The sequence below is a fragment of the Eulemur rufifrons genome, chromosome 29 (genome assembly GCF_041146395.1).
Source record: "Eulemur rufifrons isolate Redbay chromosome 29, OSU_ERuf_1, whole genome shotgun sequence".
Classification (NCBI taxonomy): domain Eukaryota; kingdom Metazoa; phylum Chordata; class Mammalia; order Primates; family Lemuridae; genus Eulemur; species Eulemur rufifrons.
In genome coordinates, this window is record NC_091011.1 from 60,109,118 (window position 1) to 60,130,409 (window position 21,292).

Below are 21,292 nucleotides of genomic sequence, written 5' to 3' on the forward strand. Positions count from 1 at the left end.
AAGGCAACTTGACATTTATACTTTATCGTCAGCCCTATTTTAAAGTGTATTTGTATAATACTAACGATTTTCCAAAGTAGTGTTCTGAAAATAGGACTCTAAGCAGAAACAGCCAGAGCCAATGAGTTAATGCATGATAATTTACATAATTGATTTGATCTGAGGCATGCAGAAGACCAGAGCAGGTGTAATCCTACCTTGCCACTGCTGGAAAAGTAGTCCATTACGAAATCCCAAAGGGTATAACTTGGATTACTCCTGCATGTGGAATGTGCTGGATACTTATTTTGGTTGTTTTCCATTCTAACCTTGATTTTTATCTTGTCTTCCCAACTTAAACCCCGAGATGCTAGATGTTGGCTGTGCTTAAGCTCTTAAAAGTACCTAGGGTGCCATCAATGTGGAGAGAAGTCTAACAAATAATGAGTGTTTGGGTGTGGTTGGAGCACAAACAAATCTGCCATTATAAAAAATAATTCTATACCTTATGACAGCATCTAACATAATTTTGAAGATGCGTGAAAATAACCGGAGGCAATACCTGTCTTACATCCAAAGGGCAAAGGAGAAAGGTAAACCTCAGTAGCTCTCATTAGCAAAGATGAAAACGAAGGTAATAATAATCTGTACTTTTACAATGTCCTCTAACTAGGAAAGCTCAAAATGCTGGGTAAACATTCATTATGCCTAATAGCAAGTCTGTGAGGCTGCATAATTACAGCTACTTTTAGGACTGTCTTGGGGACAAGAATCACTGTCTGTCAGAGTTTGGGGTTCTGCCTTACTGTCTCTGATGGACTGTAATTCATTCTTCCTGGTAATACTTCATTTTTCATTTGTATCAGAAAAATTTGAGTGAATGTTAAAATATCCGTGTCACTTTTTAAGAAACCTGGCAACTTCCTGGGCTTCCAGAACAGAGATTTAGCCTCTGTATCTGGCACGGTCTTTGTGGTTTTGACCCTGGCTTGTCCAGGGAGGTCTGAGGGGGGCTATGTGGTGCAGGGATTGGCATGTGTACCTTATATGAGGAATAGGAAAGCGTGTCCAGTGCAATGTGCTCTTTCCTTCCTTCAAGCTTTGCATACAGGATGATATCATTTTCATGAGAATCTCCAGGGTCACAAATGCCTCCTGTACAAAACAAAAATTTTAAGTTGTTAGCACCAACTTGCATCCACTAACATATCAAATACATTGTTAAATTTCAGAATAAAAATAATTATAACCAATTGGACATCAGACTGAGGTGGGGGGTGGGGGAGGGGATGGGGGTATGCCTACACAATGAGTGCATTGCGCACCGTTTGGGGAGTGGTAACACTTGAAGGTGCTGACTCGGGAAAGGGGGGGTGGGGAAAAAATATGAAACTATTGTTTTTAACTTGCACTGTTCACTTAATAATTTATCATGAATAAAAAAAAAATAAAATTAAAAAAAAAATAATAATTATAGTAACGAGATGTTGCTTGACCATAACCCTAAACAAAGGCAACCAGACCCAAGGAAGTATTATTAATTTACTTAGTTCAGATAGGCCATGCTAAAGACCAAAGACTTGATATTTGTAAGGCCAAAGTAACTATTTTCTTAATGAAATTACTCAAATAACAGTCTGCATTGAGCAGCAACTGCATCCATGTTTTAACCCACATTAAAAACATGTGCTCTACTTTTTAATAAACCATTACTTCCTTATAGTTAAAGTTTTTATGACCAAAATTCAGAACCTATTGATTATAGTTTTAAAGCAAGTGTAGTGACCCACTGCATCAAGGACTTCTGAAGTAGTGTTATTCAAACTATTGCATATCTTTAATATTTTAGCACATATATTTATATTTTAAATGTAGTTCATTTTTTATTTTTATATTTGGGACCTCATTTGATTATTGGAAGGTACACAGAGTAGTTCATTCCCTATCACTCTACTTTAGTCATATGAAACACTATACCATTAGAACTGAAAGGTAATTAAGATCATCCTGATGATGAAACTGAATAACAGCAGGTACCTGAAGCCAAAGATCATTTAATTAACTGGTGGAAGAGCCAGGAGTAGATGCTACGTCTTTTAACCTTTGACACTCTATTCTTTTCACTACTGCGGTCTGTCAATAATTCTTGCTATTGCTGGTTTCTACCAATTGTGTAACCTGGGTTTCAAAGGATAACATGTCTAACTATTAATAGAAGCCTCTCCCTACTCACAATTATCCTTAATAACAGCACCACCCAGGACAGCAGGAGTGTGAGGGTGTGCATGTATTTCATGGCAAATATTCTATCCCTAAGTTCCAAAATTTATAACACTAATTTTTTAATTTTATTATTATTTTCCTAAAAAATTCCTTCCATTCTTCACCAATGTTAATTTTTATCTACAGCCAAATGCTGTTGCTGATATTCTGTAGTGACAGTAATTGAAACCCCTGCCATTAAAATTACTGGGCGGTAGATATATCTGTTCTGATCCATAAACACTGACTATTCCTTTGTGCTTAGCAGCAAAATTTTCATAGCCTACTGATGAGAATTTTGCTTTGTACATAAGCCTCCTCTGAGCTTAGATCATAAGCCAGTTCCCAAGATCCCAGACCTGGGGTGATTAAGAAAATAGTTTTTCTGAATCTATAAACCTGACATTTGCACAGTTGACTATAGTAGCCCCATTAAGGTCACCTACGGGGCCAATTCTGATTGGCCAGCTGTCTCATTTATATGGCATTTCCATTTCATCTTCCTAAATGCAACAATTTGGCATATAATAAATATTTGCTGGATTAAGTAATTTGAACTGAGAATAAAGAAGCCAGATATGGTTATAATGTAGCTCTCATCCTAATAGATATTTATGGTTCAAGGGCAATGACCTGTAGAGAAAAATCTTATGTTTTTAACATCTATATCATACGATTTAGCATTATATTATGTACTTCAGTGTTCTGATAAATATATTCTAAATGGTGGTATGTAGGGGAAAGATCTACATGAAAATTCAATTCCCTTTTTTAAAATGCAACTTGTTTATTGCCCATTGAGCACATATTAAAGACTTACCAAAAAAGAATAAAAAAGGTGAAAGCTCACAGGCAGGCTGTTTTAGTGCACCACACCTAATGACATAGGAATTGAACTACCAGCTCTCTCTAATTTCATTAATTTGTTTCCTGTAACTTCTCTCTTGCTCTCTTGAGAACAGTTCGTGAACTGCATCTGCCCTTCCGAGAGAACTGAAACACACGTGGGAACCCAGCCCGGAATGGCAGAAGAAGAAAGTCCTCAAGGAGCCAAGACTTTACAATGATGACAGACTTTATGGGAAAGGTCCCTCTGGGGGCAATTTATCAGTTCTGTGAAGTTTCAGTGGCAGCCGCTCCTACAGGAAGACACGGATTCTTCTTCGGCTTCACAGCCTTTGATGCGTTGTGGAAAGTCATGACTCAGGGGCATCGTGTGGAGCAGCTAAGGCACAGAAGGATTTCAATAAAAACTAGGGGGTGGTCAATTTAAAAATACTCTAAACATTGTTTTAAGTAGCTTTTAAGCTACTTATGTGTATCAGGAAAGTGATTTTGTTGAAGATTTACTACTTGCAGGGCATTGGGCTAGAAGGGGAACTAAGCTCTGACCTCAAAAATTTTATAATTTGGTGAGAAAAGCAAGACTGATATATATTAAAGAATGATAATTAGCAGTAAACTGTTGTGCTGCCATAATTGCAGTAAAAATTCAGAGAAAAAAGGCACAGTGTGAGCTAAAAGAGCTGGGCACAAAGCAGATGCCCAGTAAATATTTGTTGGAGTAACAATAAAGAAATGCACGAATGAATGATGTCAGGTTAATTTTGTCTTGTTCACTGCACTCTGGCTCTAAGAACAGTGCTGGATGCTGGTACTCAATGAATGTGTATTGGGTAAATGAATATATGAATTTAGGAGAGACTTTGAACTGAACTTTGAAAGTTGAGCAAGTTTTCCAGAAATGTAGTCACATCAGATTGATATGAACCAAGGACAGAACATACAGACAGGGCCTCAGAAGGAGCAAGTGTGATCTAGCCTAGTTTACAATCAGTCTGATTTTCCTAAGGCACCATATTTAGTGGGGGGCTACTTATAAACTGTCTCATCTTAAGTCTCTTGACATGTGGCTTTCTTCCCCATCAGCTAACAAAGCTTTAAAGTCTTTTCTATAGGCCCAGTCCTATCTTACCCTATCCTATTCATCCTATTCTATTATATCCACTCTATCCTACCCTATTCATCTCATCCTATCCTACGTATCCTATCCTATCCATCCTACACTATCCTATCCTATCCTATCCTAAAAACATCTTTTCTGACTGCTGTTGTATCCTCAAGATCCAGACCCATTTCTTTTCTCCTCTCTACTATAAAATTCTTGAAGAAGCAGTCCTCTTTCAGACACACATTTTTAAAAATTATTATTATTATTTTAACCCCAAGTACTTTGGTTTTCCCAGCACCACATCATTGGGAATGCTCTTTCTAAAGTCACTGGTGGCCTCTCTGCCCCTATCCTGGTTGACTCCTCTCTCTGTGCCATTCCCTACACTGCTAATGTCATCCTACCCTGAAACACTCTCTTCCTTCCTCCTTTAGCGCCCAGTGACACCTTCCTCCCGCCTCTCTTTATGCCCTTTCTCAGTCTCCTTTGTCTACTCTTTTTCCCTCTACCTACACTTAGATGAGGATTCTCCCTAAGAATTTCTCGTGTCTGATGCTACCTTCTGCTTAGGAGAACACAGCAACTCCAGTGGCTCCAGTTATCACCAGTATGCAGATCATTTTCAAATCTGATTCAAACCCTTCATATGGCATTCCAGAAACCTTGATCTTAACATACCTAATATTAAAATCTTCTACTCCCCACTTGCTCTTTTTAAAAATATGTATTTCCTATTTTAGGAAATGGCACCACTCTTTCAACCACCTGGGAGAGAAATCTGTGTCCTCTCCAATATTGTTCTCATAACTCCCACAGTCAATTGGGTGCCAATTTCAGTTGGTTCCATCTCTTCAGTTGTCCTATCTCTGCCCTCTCCTTACATTACAAATACACCTTGATACTTTTGTTGCCTGGACGAGTGCAACAGCCTCCAAATTTAGGGTTGCCAGATAAAATACGTTGTATGAAGAATATTTACACAAGAAAATATTTGTTGTTTATCTGAAATTCAAATTTAACTAGGTTATATTTTTTCTTCTTTTTTTTTTCTTATTTTGTCTTATTTTATTTTTTGCTAAATCTAGCAACCCTACTCTAACTAGTTTTTTGTCCTTTAATTTCCAATTGTTTCAGTCTTTCCTTTACACTCCTGCTAGGATTATCTTTCTAAAACACAGGCGATAATGTATTACAGAATGACCTAACACGAATTCTCTGATGGCTCCACACTACCTCAAGAAAGAAAATCCAAACTTCTTTTTGAGAATCTATGTAGAACTCAGGAAACTCAGTAAGAAAAAAATCAAATAAATCCATTAAAATGTGGGCAAAGGACATGAACAGAAACTTTTCAAAAGAAGACAGACCAATGGCCAACAAACATATGAAAAAATGCTCAACATCTCTAATCATTAGGGAAATGCAAATCAAAACCACAATGAGATATCACTTAACTCCAGTGAGAATGGCTTTTATCAAAAAGTCCCCAAGCAACAAATGTTGGCATGGATATGGAGAGATTGGAACACTTATAAACTGCTGGTGGGACTGCAAACTAGTACAACCTCTATGGAAAGTAATATAGAGATACCTCAAAGAACTAAAAGTAGAACTACCACTTGATCCAGCAATCCCACCACTCCTGGGCATCTACCCAAAGGAAAAAAATTCATTCTATAATAAAGACATTTGCACTCGAATGTTTATAGCAGCACAATTCACATTTGCAAAGATGTGGAAACAACCCAAGTGCCCATCAATACATGAGTGGATTAATAAAATGTGGGATATGTATACCATGGGGTTCTACTCAGCCACAAAAAACAATGATGGGCCGGGTGCGGTGGCTCACGCCTGTAATCCTAGCACTCTGGGAGGCCGAGGTGGGCGGATCGTTTGAGCTCAGGAGTTCGAGACCAGCCTGAGCAAGAGCGAGACCCCATCTCTACTAAAAATAGAAAGAAATTATATGGACAGCTAAAAAATATATATATAGAAAAAATTAGCCGGGCATGGTGGTGCATGCCTGTAGTCCCAGCTACTCGGGAGGCTGAGACAGGAGGATCGCTTGAACTCAGGAGTTTGAGGTTGCTGTGAGCTAGGCTGACGCCACGGCACTCACTCTAGCCTGGGCAACAGAGTGAGACTCTGTCTCAAAAAAAAAAAAAAAAAAAAAAAAAACAATGATGATCTAGCACCTCTTGTAAAATCCAAACTCCTTATTAGGAAACTAAAGAAAATCACTACTCTGGCTCTAATTTGCTTTTCTAGTTTCATCTTATCCGCTTCCATTCATCTATAGGGAAAATCATTCAGCTTTAAACATATCACATACCTTTATTCTTGTGTTTTTCAAAATAGCTTAGCTTGGAATTCTCTACTTCCCTTAAATGTAAGTCCTGCCCATCTTTCAGGGCCAAGTTCAAATGCCATCTCCTTCATGAAGCTTTACCCTAGTCCCTCCACTGCAATTGCCCTCAGCTTCCTCCACACTTTGACAGCATTTTCCTTCCATTACGGCATACTGCATTCTCTTTTATAGTTAGATGTTACTTGTGGGCAGGGACTCTAAGTAATTTTTATATCCATAACAACAGAGATATATTGAGTCTAAATATTTATTTTGCACTTTTTTGAGTGCTTTGCATGTATTAACTCATTTGGCCAACAACTCTGTGTTGAGGTGCCATTATTCTCCCCAGCTGTGTTCTTCATATATCCTAGCTCAGGGTTCTATATTCAATAGGCATTCCTTACTTTTCAAAACTGAATAAAGATGCTTTTATTTGGACAATGTACTTGTTTGGGCTAATTCAAATTAATTTTTCCATCATAGTCAATTCTTCATTAATTAGTAATCTTTGAGAAAGAATTAAAGATGACTTAATCTCTATATAAATACAATTCCATAAAGGAACTTATGTAATGATGACTTAATCTCATATAAATGCACTGAGCATGGTTGATTTACTGAGAAAAAAATAAAAAAAATCCAAATACATTATATAAAAAAATGGTAAAAAAGGAAAAAACTTCAATTAGACTGACTGGTATGCTAAATGTTTATTGCAAATTTTCTTTGACTTAAGGTTTTCCAGGAATCACTTTTATTAAAATGAGAGCTAGTTTGAATTCTAATTATTTAAAGGAAATGAGCTCTGGGCCTTAAATATGCAAACCATTTCAGAGTCAAGGTGAGGATACCCTTAAGTATGAGATTAATTTGTTTTATTTTATATCCACAATTTCTCTGTTATCAAACAGATCCTTATGGAAAGTGAGTTAGCATCACACAGGTAATATGTTTGAGAGCCTGATACAGTCAGGTTTACCATGCAACCCTGAGCTGTGTATTATCAGAGAGGTGAAGTGAGGAACATGAGAGAAATAAATAACCAGTGCTGATGCCTAGAGCGGGGAGATCTGTTTGTCCTGATGAACTGACATCTTTGCTAGTAAGTTCAAAGGTAAACAATGTTTATTTCCTGTTTTACTTCCAGATGTTGCCTGTGCTCTTCCAGTAACTCAACAAAGAAGGCATGTGACACCTACTCACATTTCTGGAATGACGTCAGTGAAAGACTATGTAATAGTGGCTCTTGACTAAAAGGATAAATTTCAATTCCCTAATTCCTTTTGGGGTATTTTTCCAACTTTATGTATTTCCTCTACAATAATTAGAAGAAAAATACCTCTTATGAATACTTGTTTCTTAATGTGTTTGCAAACATTAGAAAACAGAGAGTACTCTGAAAAGTATTAACCTGTTTCTTTCTCAGCTTCCTACAACAACTGTTATGCAATGATGAGATACCAGTGAAAACAAATGATTCATCTCAATGACTGTGTTTTGGGGAAACCAGAGACTGTGGACAAAGGAGTTGCTTTGTTTTTAGTTTCTCTCCCACTGTCTTTTCAGTGGTAACCATGGGGGGATAGGTGGGAGGGAGGTATTAGGGCTTTATATCTTCAGGCCTTGTCATGGCCCAAGACCAGCTCTCTATAGGATGGTTCTGCCAGGGCTGTTCTAAAGCAGAGGTGAGCACCACAGGCTTTTGCTGTCTGCACAGCTTATATTTCATGAATTTTCATTTTATATGGTAGTCAACAAACAATCTTACTTCCTCAGGAATAGGTGTTGGCCTAGGATCTGCTCCAGGGTCAACAAAGTTTGTTCAAAATGTACCTACCCATAACAAAGTAAAACCTCAGGTTCCCGTAACCGGTGGTGTCCATGTATGGAGTGCATAATTTCCTCTCTCCATCTTTGAGGAAGACCATTGATAAACCTGATTCTACTGTTCCACATTCCGTACCAATGACAGCTCCCAAGATGTCCCATCTTAAAAAAAAATGAGAATCATTAATAAGAATTAGAATATTAAGTCAAAGCTTTATAAAGTATAACATTTTGTTTTTAATGAGGAACATTTACTTAGTAATGAATAAATCTGATAGAAAGATGCGGTACTACAGATTTTAGGTAATGAATAAACTTTAAATACATTCCATTCACAGTTACACTTTTCCTGTACAAGGACAAACTTAATCAGTATTATGTATAGTGCATGTACTTCTGATCACAGCCGTGCTCCAGACTGAGATAGTCTTTAGTTTTAAAGTACTTACAGTTGTGTTGGGAAATCAAATTCAAACTAAGGAAACAGAGAACTAAAAAGACATTATCATGATATAAATACTTATATGGTATTTTACATATTAAAAATAATTATAGAAAGAAAAGCCATAAGAGCTCGCAAAAGTCTAGCAAGTTTTCAAAAAGGAGATGGGATTTAAACTGGGTCTTGTCAAAGAGGTATTTGGATATATAAAAAAGAATAAAAATAGCTAGCTTTCACTGAGTGCTGTGTGCCAGCCAGATCCTTTTCTAGGCCCTTTACACATTAAACTCATTTAATTCTCGCAGTAACTCTATGACATAGTCACTATTACTATCCCAATTTCAGATGAAGAAATTGAGATTCAGAGAAGTTAGGAACAGCTAGTAAAGGATGGAGACAGTATTCAAATCTATGCTGCCTGACTCCAGAGCCTCTTACTACAGTCATATACTATATTTGGGGTTGATGAATTCACATGCGTATAGGCTGAGAAATTGGAACGACCATGTAACTATTTATTAACAGTGCAGATATCAACAGACCTCAGTGGAAGGTGTGTGTTGGGGAAGAGTAAAAAAATACATTTGAATAGTAAAGTGGGACCAATCCATGGAGAGTTCGGAAAGAGGGTTCAGATTCTATACAATAGACACTCAGAGTGATACTTCTCTTCTCTTCTTTTCTCCTTTCTTTCCTCTTTCTTTCTTTCTTTCGTTCTTTTTCTTTCTTTCTTTCTTTCTTTTCTTCCTTTCTTCCTTTTCTTAGACATGGTCTTGCTCTATCACCCAGGCTAGAGTACAGTGGCACAAACATAGCTCAGTGTAACCTCAAACTCTTCCTCAGATCTATCTTTAGTTCACTATACTAATTCTCTCTTCAGCTTTTTCTAAATTTTTTACCTTTACAGTAAATATTTCATTTACATGACTGTATTTTTCATTTTTGAAAGTTCTCTTTGGTGCTTTTAAACATGTGCTGTGTTTTCTCATAGTATCCTCTTTCAAAATGATTTAGAGTCCTTTACAACTATCTTTTAAATCATTAAATCATGTTTATTTCATCTCCCTCTCATGTTTCTCTTTTATCTCAGTTGGAATGCACTTATATTTCTGTTTGTCATATTTGCTGACTGTCCTTTTTAGTGAATCATAAAATCACATAGATCATAATTCCTGTTTTGAGCTCATCTTCAATGGACTTATTTCCAGTATGAACTCCACACACTTTGAATAGAAGAAATATTTTTACAGAGGGGTTTTGCATTTGTGTTTGTGAGCACCTTGGAGTTTCTCTGGTCCTGAATTCATTTTTATACTAATTTCTTAGTTTAGAATTTTCCCACTCAGGTGGAACAAATGTGAATTGTACATTTGTTTGGAGTTTCCATTCTCCTGGGAGATAGTATTCCCCTTGAATCAATGAGAGGAGTTGTTATCCTAATTACTTCTTTATGGAGAAGAAGCTCTTCAGGGTCCCAAATTTATGCAAGAATATCAGTTCTAGCTGCCATCTGCCAAGAATCCTACGTGGGTATTTTTAACCTTAATCTTCAGCCTTAGATTATACATAAATCTGGTATACCCTGAGCTATCTAAGTTTTAGCTAAAGGGCTTACAATCCAGGTTTTCAGTTTACTTTTGCTTCTGGCATCTGCTTATTTCCTCCCCTATCCTAGGGCTATGTCTTAAAGAAAATTATCATACTTTATTCAACATTTCTATGGGTTTACAGAGGGGAAAGGATTGTATGAATTCTGACAGACTTGTCACAGCTTCAAATTTTCAGCTGGGTGGGCTGGTACTATTAACAATGATGATAGGGAACTAAAAGAGATAAACTAATTAGTTCATTTCGGTCTCTCATATAATTATGTCATCAGGGGTGTTAACATAACAAATTAAAGGACTAAGTCATCTTTCCTGATCGAACTCTTCAAGTAGGATCCAAATTTTTTTAATATTAAGCGATCAATTGTTAAACATAGGCTGGTTAATAACTTTTCCACTTGTCTTTAAGCATTCAAATTATATACTTTGTATCCTTGGTGACTTTATTATAAAAGAAGCAATTTTATAAATAAAAGATAAACAATTGTTAGTTGCCAAATGAATATGAACAGTTCTCCTAAGGAATGGAGATATGTCGCCTCCCAAGAAAATAGATATAATGATCATTAGCCATAATTTCCCCATCCAAAGCTTATAAGATATTGAAAAGTGTCTCTAAACGATGTATTTAAGCCATAGGTTCAATTCCCAATAGATGGACACTAATTTCATTAAATTTCATTAAGCAGCCAAACTTGGCTGGATGATTAATATATGTAAATAAAATTACAGTTATTTTAGGTAAAATGTTTAACATTCTAGTTTTAAAAAATGCTATGTTTATTCTTCCTACAAAGTTTATTAACTATAGTTGACTACTTTATTGTACTTTTAAAGCAAAGATTATTCAGGGAAATAATTTTTAGAAACACCAAATAGTATACAACTACAATATCACACATTTGACAACAGATATTGAAGGTGATATGTGAATTATTAAAAGATGTACTATATATAATAATATATCTGTAACTTTATAATTTGTAAGGTTTATGAGAGAAGTTTAAAATTTTAAATTTGTGCTTAATATTTACAATTTTAAATATTTAATATTTAAAACTCTTATTTCTCTTTAGTATTTATTTCTGGTCATGTCTAATTTGGCCTTTGTTACTCACACAACTAACTTGCCTACATGTGGAAGAAATGGGACACACAGAAGTGAGCGGCTTGCCTAAGGCCAACTGCCTATTTGGCTTTTTAAAAAATGAGATCTTCTGTTTCTCGGTTTGTTGTTATTTTGGTAGTTACAATTCTAAAGAGGGTACTACTATGCCAGGACGATTACCTTGAATCATCCCAGTGTATAATAGATTTGGGGACAAAGTCTTAGGACATACTTCTTTTATTTTTTTGTATTTTAACAGGTTATATCAATCATTCAAGGAGCACAAGGAGTAATTTTTTGAAACAGTTCCTAATAGTATTGGATCATTCATAAATTAACCAGGAGCCTCTCTTGACACATACATGAAAATTTCACACTGGTTCATTGGTCTTTTACTTGCTCCATTTATCCCAATTAAACCACTCAGCCTACTGATCCACAAAGCAAGTTAAGGTTATAAATGATGCAGATGATGACTCCTTTTAGACATCTATCTGCTCTAGAGCATTTTTAAAGTGAAAAATTAAATTGAAAAAGATAGAATTGTCATGGACTAGAAGAACCTCCTATTCAAGTGAGAAATGAGATTAACAGACATTTTCTCTTATTTGTTATAAATGAATAACTTTTCCAGATAATCTAAATTATTTTCATGATCTCTACCATGCACAAAGCTATGTGAGATAAGATTCAGACTTTATATTTATTTTTAATCTTTAAAGCCCAACATATCTCATTTTACTCTCAATTAGTCTTTATTTCTCCCAGTCTAACTGTTGGAAGATGACAAAAGTGAAATTTTCTTTAGAAACCCAAATATTTATAATCAATTGAAATGAAAAGTTTAGTCTACTTTGAAGAGAAAGAAGCAAAAGAAATCAACTTTTCTTAATTTTTATAAAATTTGCCTTTTGTGAAAGTGTCATTGCTTTGAGTAAATTACCTTGCATTTATTAAAAATTCAGTAGTAGCCTGTTACAGAACAAGTACGTTCTTTTGTAAATTTGTCCACACTGGCTCAAATGTGATTGGAGGCAAAGTTTCCTTAAGGAGATCTCGGAGCTCCATCAACTACTGAGGGGCTTCAGAGAGGGGCTTCTCAGACATCAGAGTCTCCATCTTTAAGGTTACAAAGTTGTGGTCATTCAAGTTACAAAAATGACAGTACTTGACTCTCTCCCAATGTAATAGCTAGAGGCAGTGAAATTATAACATAACCAAATCTTTGAGACCAATAGTGCTTATCTGAGGAGCTCTATAGTTTTAGCAATTATCTGGATGGCATGGCAATTCCCCTCAAAAGGAGTGTTACCTCCCTGTGGTATAAATTATGCTCTCCCCAAGAAAATGCAGTTCTCTGTGAACTGCATTTGAAGGAATGTCTGCCTAAGGGAGAGGGCTCTCTACAACACAGCAATTTATATTTATTCTTTTATGACTAATTCTAAAATAGAAAAGCCCCTATCTTATTTATTATAAATACAGTGGTATTTATTATTTATTAGAAATAGAGTACAGTGAAGTTGGAGCACAGAAAAGTTATCTAATCAATAAAATGCCTTTGGGCAACCTTGTTCCTTAGAGATAGCAGGGTCACAATAATATTTAATTGATATTATTTAAATAAGAATTCTTTTGTCATAAAAGGAGCAATATTTTTGTAACCAAAAATAATTTAAAGAAGTTTCTTAGCTGGAAAGCTGACAGTCTTCACTATTAGCTGTTCTGGAATGCTTTATGAATAAGATTAATTATGTTTTGATCAGCTCAAACTGCAATACTTTTAAGAAGGACATAAATTCTTTGAAGGGCAATTTGGCAGTAACTATCAAAACTGAAATTACATATATACATAAATGTGTATATGTAAACATACATATCTGACTCTCTAATTTTCCTTTTTTCTTTGAGGAATTTATCTTTCAGAAATACTTTAACAAATACACAGGAATGTTTCTTGTGATATTTTTTGTCTATAAACAAGGGATCAGTCACACTGATGCAGTGTCTTTTTGAAATAATGAAGACCTATACGAACAAAAATGATGTTCATAATATGTTATGAAGTTAAAAAAATCAAGTTGAAGTATAATGTGTGAAGTGTGATTCTAGGGGGTTTTTTGTATTGTCATAAAAATTTCTAAATTTTTATGGGATTTATGGCCAGGATATATGCCAACGTTTTAACAGTGGGGAATGAGAATTAGCACGGGGTGACTTTTGACTTTTACTTTATACATTTGCATTGCAATAAGCAAATAATTTCCAGAAAAAAAAAGGCATTCAGCTTATGTGTATTCCAATTCAGAATGGAAATTTAAATTATCTCATTATAGGTTGATGAAAACATTAAAAATATGAACATAGGAAACAGAGGTCTACTATTTTAATCAGATTTTCCCTACTAATATTGGCATAACAGGCATTAAAGGTAATGGGATGCTTCATATTATCATATTATCTATGAAGTTCTTTTTATTATATTCTCCAGAAGATTTTAAACCACCTAAAGTTGGCAACTTTAGGTATGACTTAAGATATAGAATAAAGCTTGGTTATAAAATCTTATATTTACCAAATTCATAAGGTTTTTTTTTTTAAATCTCATATGAATTCTCTGAGGTTGAAAAAGTACATTATATTTATAAGGTCTCTATTTGGGATGTATTCTCTGATATTTAATAAGGGATGTGACATATGTAAAGACCCTTCCACATTCATTTATATTCATGAGGTTTATCTCCACTACGAGTACTCTGAAGTCTAGCAAGGTGTGTATTTTGACAGAAGGCTTCTCCACCTTCATTGCTTCATGCTTCCCTCTAAGCATGACAGCTTAAGGTGACAGTAAGGGATGAGCACGACTCGAGGCTTCCCTGCATGCACTGCGTTTGAAAGATTCTTCTGTTCAATTGGTTCCCCAGTATTTCACTCAGATTCAGTTTTGTTTTAGGTTTTCATTACTTGCATCATGTTTATTCACACTCTTGTTGGAATAACACTAATAAAAAGATACTGGCTTCAGAATGGTTAAAAGGCACACAACTTTCTCATTGATAAGACAATAATATAACCTAGACAGGAGATTGTTTAAAGAAAATAATGTATTGCCTGGGACATTACAGAGCCTCAATAGATGTTAGTTTCCTTTTCTCCCCCTATAAAATGTAGTGCTGTTTTTATTTTACAGTAAGTCAAAGTGGCAATTTGAATGAATTTCTAAATTACAATGAGTATTTTTATACTAGAATTAATTAAGCAACAAGCTTAGATGAAGTTGCAGTACAGTATACAAAGTGTTATTGCTTAAACAATCCTCAAACAAGGAGAAATTTAGCTGAAAGAAAACTGTGCTTCATGTAACCACGGGCCTTAATGCACTGTTTAAGATTTTGGCTATCATCTATCTGGGCTCCTAAATTTATTATTTATGTTATTTAAATGGTCAAGTGAGTTTTTCTTTAATAAAAGTCTGTTTAAAAAAACTCCATTTAATATAATGTTAACTCAGACTCCCAATCTACCTTCAATTCACTTACCCTGAATTATAAAGCTTAAATGAATGAAATCCCTCTATGGCCTTAGAAGCATTTTGTGAAAAGTATTCTAAAATCAGAAGTAACAATTCTTTGGGGATAGAACAGAGGGAATACTTTTTGAAAAATAACAAGAAGATGCGTAAACTGTTCTGAACAGTTTTAAATAATTTTAAAGCCTATTTTTAATCAAAGTATCAACTTACATTAAAGGGTCTATAAAGGAGATTGTTCTTGTTGTTTTATATATAAGTTTGGTTTTCATTGGTTATATGTAAGACTCATTGGTACTCATTCCCTGGAATAAGGATAGGGAGCCAGTTGCTGAACTCTGGATGCTCACATGGAAGCTGATTTGGGTATGGGGAGCCTATTAACCAACTCAAGAATGGCAGTGCCAAGAGCAAAGACTGTGTGTGAATGTGCTATAAATTCAAGAAACGTTTAGAATTTCTATGAAGGAGTTCCAGAACAACTTTAGCATATAGAGATTTTTTTTTTTTTGTCATTTGAAAAATTATTGTTTTTATTTTAAAAGCATAAAAACAATTAGCTCAAAAAGAAAGCAATATTAGAACCTAGGTCAAAAGAAAATCAGAAATTAAAAAAAGAAAATCAGAACAAGGAAGAAGTAATATATATCTTTTAACAGCTTGCAATGACTTTAGTCTGATCCATTTTAGCACTTGCATGGTTTTTAAACATATCCGATTATCATTTTAACTAATGTTTTTTTCTTGATGACATATTTTACTTGTTTGTTTAGAGAACAATTTAGGTTTCATTGGCCTATTTAACTTTGTGTTTCTTTTCTATCTCATTAATTAATATTAGCATAATTTTCCTTTGAGCACCACTTTGGACATATCACATTACAAATAGTAATTATGGTTGGAATAACAACTAATTTTTAACTTATTTAATTGCTTATTATACACCATGCAACATGCAAAGTGCTCTACATATACTGATGCATGAAACATCTCTTTTGGCTCTTTTAATGCTTAAGCATAAATTCTATTTTATCTTATTTTTATATGTCTCCTTGATTCTTCTGTTGTATTTGCCTGGCCTATTAGTTCCTCTTTGACCTTCAATTTCTTGTGTTATTCTAGGTTGAGTCTCTTATAAAGGGCAAATATATAGCCAATTTTTAAAAACTTATTGTGCGAATCTCATTTCACAAGTAAATATAACTCATTCAAATAACTCACTCAAACATATCATGTTACTGATATGTTTAGATTGGCCCCTGACAAACTGTCTTCTATTTTCTCTTTACCCTGTTTTCTATTGTTTACTTTTAAATTTTCCTGACATTTGCTGGATTGATTATGTCTTCGTTCTGTGTTAACCTAATACTTTAGAAGTTACATAGCCTCTATCAGGCTTATCTAATTTTTTAACACACACGTTTATATTCGTACTTAGAGTTTTCTATACACATTAAGATTTAACCAATATCTATATGCTCATCCTAAGCAGGTTAAGAACTCTGAAAGTATTTTACTTTCTTATTCTGCTTCTCTTCTTGTCAACCACCTCTATACTTGTCATGTTGAGGTCTTCTGGATTTTAACTTCAAATTTTTATTAAGATTTTAAAATAATCAATACTTATTTAGACTGAACTACAAGTTGTAATTTTTTACTTGTACACTACTCTTTGGTGATTATCTCATCTTCCTTTGGGATTAATTTCTAGGAATATATTAATATCTTATAGGATTTTTTTCAGAGAGGGTTCAGGGGTAGTAAACTTTCTAAATCCTGTGTGTCTGAAAACGTTTTTTATTTTTTCCCAATATTTGATGATACATGGCTGGAAAAAGAATTTTACACTCCATATCATTTTCTTGCAGAACTTTAAGATAACTGTTTCCTTTTTTTAAAAAAGTTAGCTTAATGCTACCAAGGATAGTACAATCAATCTCATGTAGAAGCTTTTAGAATTTCTTCGTTTATTGGTGTTCTGAAATTTCTCCCTGACTGTCTAGAGTGGGTATTTTTCCATTCATCTTGCTAACATTTTCACTCATAGCAACTAGCTTGTTGTTGTCATCTTCTTCTCCTTCTTAAATCTTGGGGACTTTTTCCAATTTTTTATTTGATTATTTCATTCCACATATTCTGAATTCTTCTGAAATTCTTATTATTTCTAAGGTTAGAAGTACCAATTTTCTCCCCATACTTAACATCTCTTTTTCTTATATCTAATGATACAAGATCTTAAGACCCAAATTTCTAGCTTACACATTTGTTCTTCAGCTTTGTCTATACCGAAATCCAAGAAAAAAAAATCAATTAAATTTTTTCACCAACCATATATTTTCATTTCTCACATCTCTAATTGTTTTTTCCTCACAAAATCTGTTCTAATTTCACAAATGCAGTATACTCTCATATCCCCCTGAGGATACTAATTATACTTCTTGTACAATCTCTATTTGTTTATTCTGTTACTTTCATTTACTCAGCTCTTAGTTCTTTAGTTTGATTTTTTTTTTTTAAAGTTGGAATTGATTTTTCTCAGATTTGGTGATTCCAGACCATTTGCTGAAAACTGTATCTGCTATTCTCTCTTAGTTTCAGTGTAAAAATGCCCACTGACTGGGGGCAGATGTGCCCTTGGGTGAGGACTAGCATGGGGCACATTGACTTGCTTCTTCATCCCAGTGTCCACATTCACTGTTTGCTCCTGGGGCAGAAGCCTCTGCTTGGGGATAAGGGTAGTGAGGGGCTCACCTACTTAGCAGTCCCTCTAGCAGTAGCCTACAGCCTCATCCTGAGTCCTGCGTCCAGCATCCATGACCTGGGGCAATACTGAGACATCTTTTATTATATCTTATTCCACATGCATTTTGCGTTCTCCCTCTCTCTCTCTCTCTGTGCAATCCTTCATAATTTATGGCTCAACTAAGGGACACTTTCTTATTTTATGGTGTCAATATAGATTTCTTTGCTCATTTTCTGTCATTTCCAAGGATTTGGGGAAAGCAAGGAAGATTGGAGCATGCAGTCTTGATTCAATCTTTTAATATTAATCACATTTGTGGAGTTGCTCTTTAGCATGAATATTTTGGTAACAGCAATAAAACAGATTTTTAAAAAGGCACCTGAATAGTAAAAACATGCAAGGTTTGCATTTGGGATGAAAAGCAAGTATACACATTCCATATTATAGCAATGTGCTGTTATACAAAGCCCCTTCCCACTTAAAGACAGTCTCAGCTAAGTGAGACATGGTAGTTGCTAATTAAATGATGTGTTTGTAAGGTTAAGCCAAAGTTCAGAAAGACTTACATAAATTATCAGTGTATCTATTAAAGTTTCTCCCTTGCTGAAATAACAGATGTGTTTTCTTTAGTAAAATAAAAAACCTTTAAAATACCACTTAGAAAAATAAACTTATCAACTTTGGATGTGGAACAGCTTAGTGATGTGAAAGGCAAACAGCTCTTACATCTTTGTGATCTAAGATCAAATACTTTGATTCAAATGGCAGGAAAATATGGATAATTGGGAAAATGGTTTCTAAAAAAACAAAGCCATAATGGTTTAGTGGCTTTCTTTTCTTTCTCGCCATTCCTATTAAGTATTTTGAAAAAATATTAGAGAGAATGGCATATTTTTTTTCTCTCTCATAATTCTTATGGGAGGAAAATATAGTTAAAGAGGATGAAAATATTATATCCATATTAATAATTTAATTTTTTAAATTTAAAGTGTCATTTGAAACTTTACTGTGAATAAAGTGAATTCAAAGCTGCAGAATTCAATGAATTCAACTGGTCACTCTTGAACAGAGTGAGAGTTTGCCATCTATGTTTTCTGCTTATTTTAGCAGATGAGCTTATAATGACAAATTGTTTGCATGGGCAGTGGTGGTTGAAGAGAAAAATGAGACAAATATTCAATAAACTGGGCAGAGAAAACAGAACTCATCAAGAATTTCACTACCAACTTCTTAATCTGCTTTTCTCTGTCAGCTCTTACCCCAGGTAAAAATGCTGCACATTGATTTGATTTGGTGACAGAATTTTTTTTCCTCAACCTATGATTAAACATTGTTATATCAGCATTCTTTCCTAGATCAATAAAGAAACATTTGGGACTACGTGGGAATGGGGAAGACCCCCTCACCCCCCTGCCAAACAATATGGACTAAACCAGCATTTTTATCATCATCCAAAACACAGAAAATACTAAGCTTCTCATTATCCTCAAATATCTTGATAAAATAACGGCACCTTCATAACTGGGCCGCCAGACGACAGTGTGAGTGAAGTATTAATAATGCTGGTGGTGTGGCCTGGCATCCTGGGGCAAGAGTCACAAATAAACCTGAGATGTGGCTGCTAGAATAATTATGCTATTTTTAGAATTTAGAAGAGTTAATTGCAGAACAATTTGAGTGGCACAGGTGCTTTTGTCAAGCACATTATCATTAATATATGTTATTGGAACAGAAACCTGCTGACAGTGCCATGGCCTGAAAGTACCAGTTTCTTAACTGTGACCGGATCCTGGTAAATCTTCCGTCCTGAGAAATGTCCAGACAGCATAATTAAAGCCACCTGAGTCATTCAGGGACTGGAATTTCCTCTGATGTTCCTCGGTGTCTGTATTGACTGCAGCTCTTTTTTTCAGGCATGAATGCTTTTAGTTCTTTTTTTGTTTTGGGGGATGACTGATTTGATTAGAGCCAAAAGTTCTTTTATATTGTTAGTGCTCTGTTGAAAAAGAATGCCTGATCTGTTAATGGGAATATATATTTTTTGGCAGCTATGAATCTGGACTAGCACATTAATTTTCTAAAATATGTTTGGTTTCTTCTAAATATCAAGTCAATTCCTTTCTAAGGTTAATTCATGGAGGGGTTTTCCATGTTTTTCTGCCAAGTCTCCACAAATGTTACTAACAGAGCTGGACGGACTGGACTATTCGTCCTTCTATGAAAGCGTTTCTGTGTGCTTTTATAGACAACAAACAAAAAAGAGGTGGGCAATCTGGGAGAGGGAATATCTGGGTATGAAGGTCAAGGGTAAAAGTAAATTTTATCTTTCTCCAAAATAGTAAGAGTAAGTGACATTTAAAATGTCAAGTTTTACTGAGGGATGGAGGGAGAGAGATATTGGGATTTATATGAGTATCAGAATGGTACTCCTGGAGACGAAATTTGTCTTTTTAGCCCTGCTTTAGTGGTCTGGGGGACGGTGGCACTGGGGAATCATCTGAGTGCCGAGGCCACATGGGACTCCCTGACGAGGATGACACATCACTGATACAGGGACGGTGTTAGCTTGGAGAGATGAAGGAGGACGGTAAATGGGTCTCTTGTGCCTCAACATTTTGGATCCCCTCACAGGTGGTCAAGATCCATAACCAGGAAAGGGAGGTGGACTGGCCTTTGTTTCAGGGGTTAGGAAGAAAGAATTGACATGCTGGTGATGGATCCTTATCTCCAGAAGGTAGGTTAAAAGCCTTCTGTGCATTGTCAAAGGTCTGGAGTCCATCAAAGCTCTTTGATCTGTGAGTGGCATGAGCCCTCATGGGGTCCCAAGTTTACAAAGGAGAACAGCCTGAGACTTGGGGAGATTCTAGAGTCTAAAAAGAGTAACAGTGGTTGCTGGTCACTCAAGGAGACACTAGAGCTGCACTGGACATGGAGCCTCGAGAGTGACAGGAGCCTCAGAAGAGAAGGGCCATGTGGATGAAGGGTCTGAGCATTGGTGCTGGGCCTGGAGAGGGCAATGGCAGGCGCTGGGGGGATGGAGGCACTCAGCGTCAGCCTCCTCCAGAGGCTCACCCTGGCAGACCTGAGCAACTTCCTTGAGCAAGGAGGAGCAGGGCTGGGTCTGGCACAGTAGAAATCCAGCATTCAACAGTGAGAGATCCCAGTGTGGCAGCCAAAGGTCATGGCAGCAGTGGTGGCTCAGGCTGCTGGTCAGATTTCCCTGTCATTGGGTCTGAGGGAGGTTCTTGGGCACTGCACAGGAAGCAGGAGCCCAAATGAGCAATACTGGCCTTCCTGACACTCTGGCACTTACAAATTTAATCAGTTTGTATTTAATCTGTTGAGATCAGAGTGACATGACTATACTTTCAATGTTATAATCTGGAAAAGTTTCTCACAGTTAACAGTTAAATTATTGCTCTTTCATATTAATTCTGAAATTACATTTTATGTTAATTTCATTCATCCTTATCATACTGTTAGAAAACATA

At 35.5% G+C, this 21,292-nt stretch overlaps 1 protein-coding gene across 2 annotated transcripts in view; it reads right to left on the reverse strand.

Moving 5' to 3' along the window:
* RELN (reelin) overlaps window positions 1-21,292 on the reverse strand; it is a 447,102-nt gene that overhangs the window by 156,672 nt on the left and 269,138 nt on the right. For both annotated transcript variants that reach the window (XM_069462478.1, XM_069462477.1), the window contains exons 12-13: window positions 8,383-8,534; window positions 1,022-1,134 (exon numbers count right to left, since the gene is read on the reverse strand). In XM_069462478.1, the coding sequence (XP_069318579.1) occupies window positions 1,022-1,134; window positions 8,383-8,534 (265 nt within the window). The remainder of the gene's footprint in view (window positions 1-1,021; window positions 1,135-8,382; window positions 8,535-21,292) is intronic.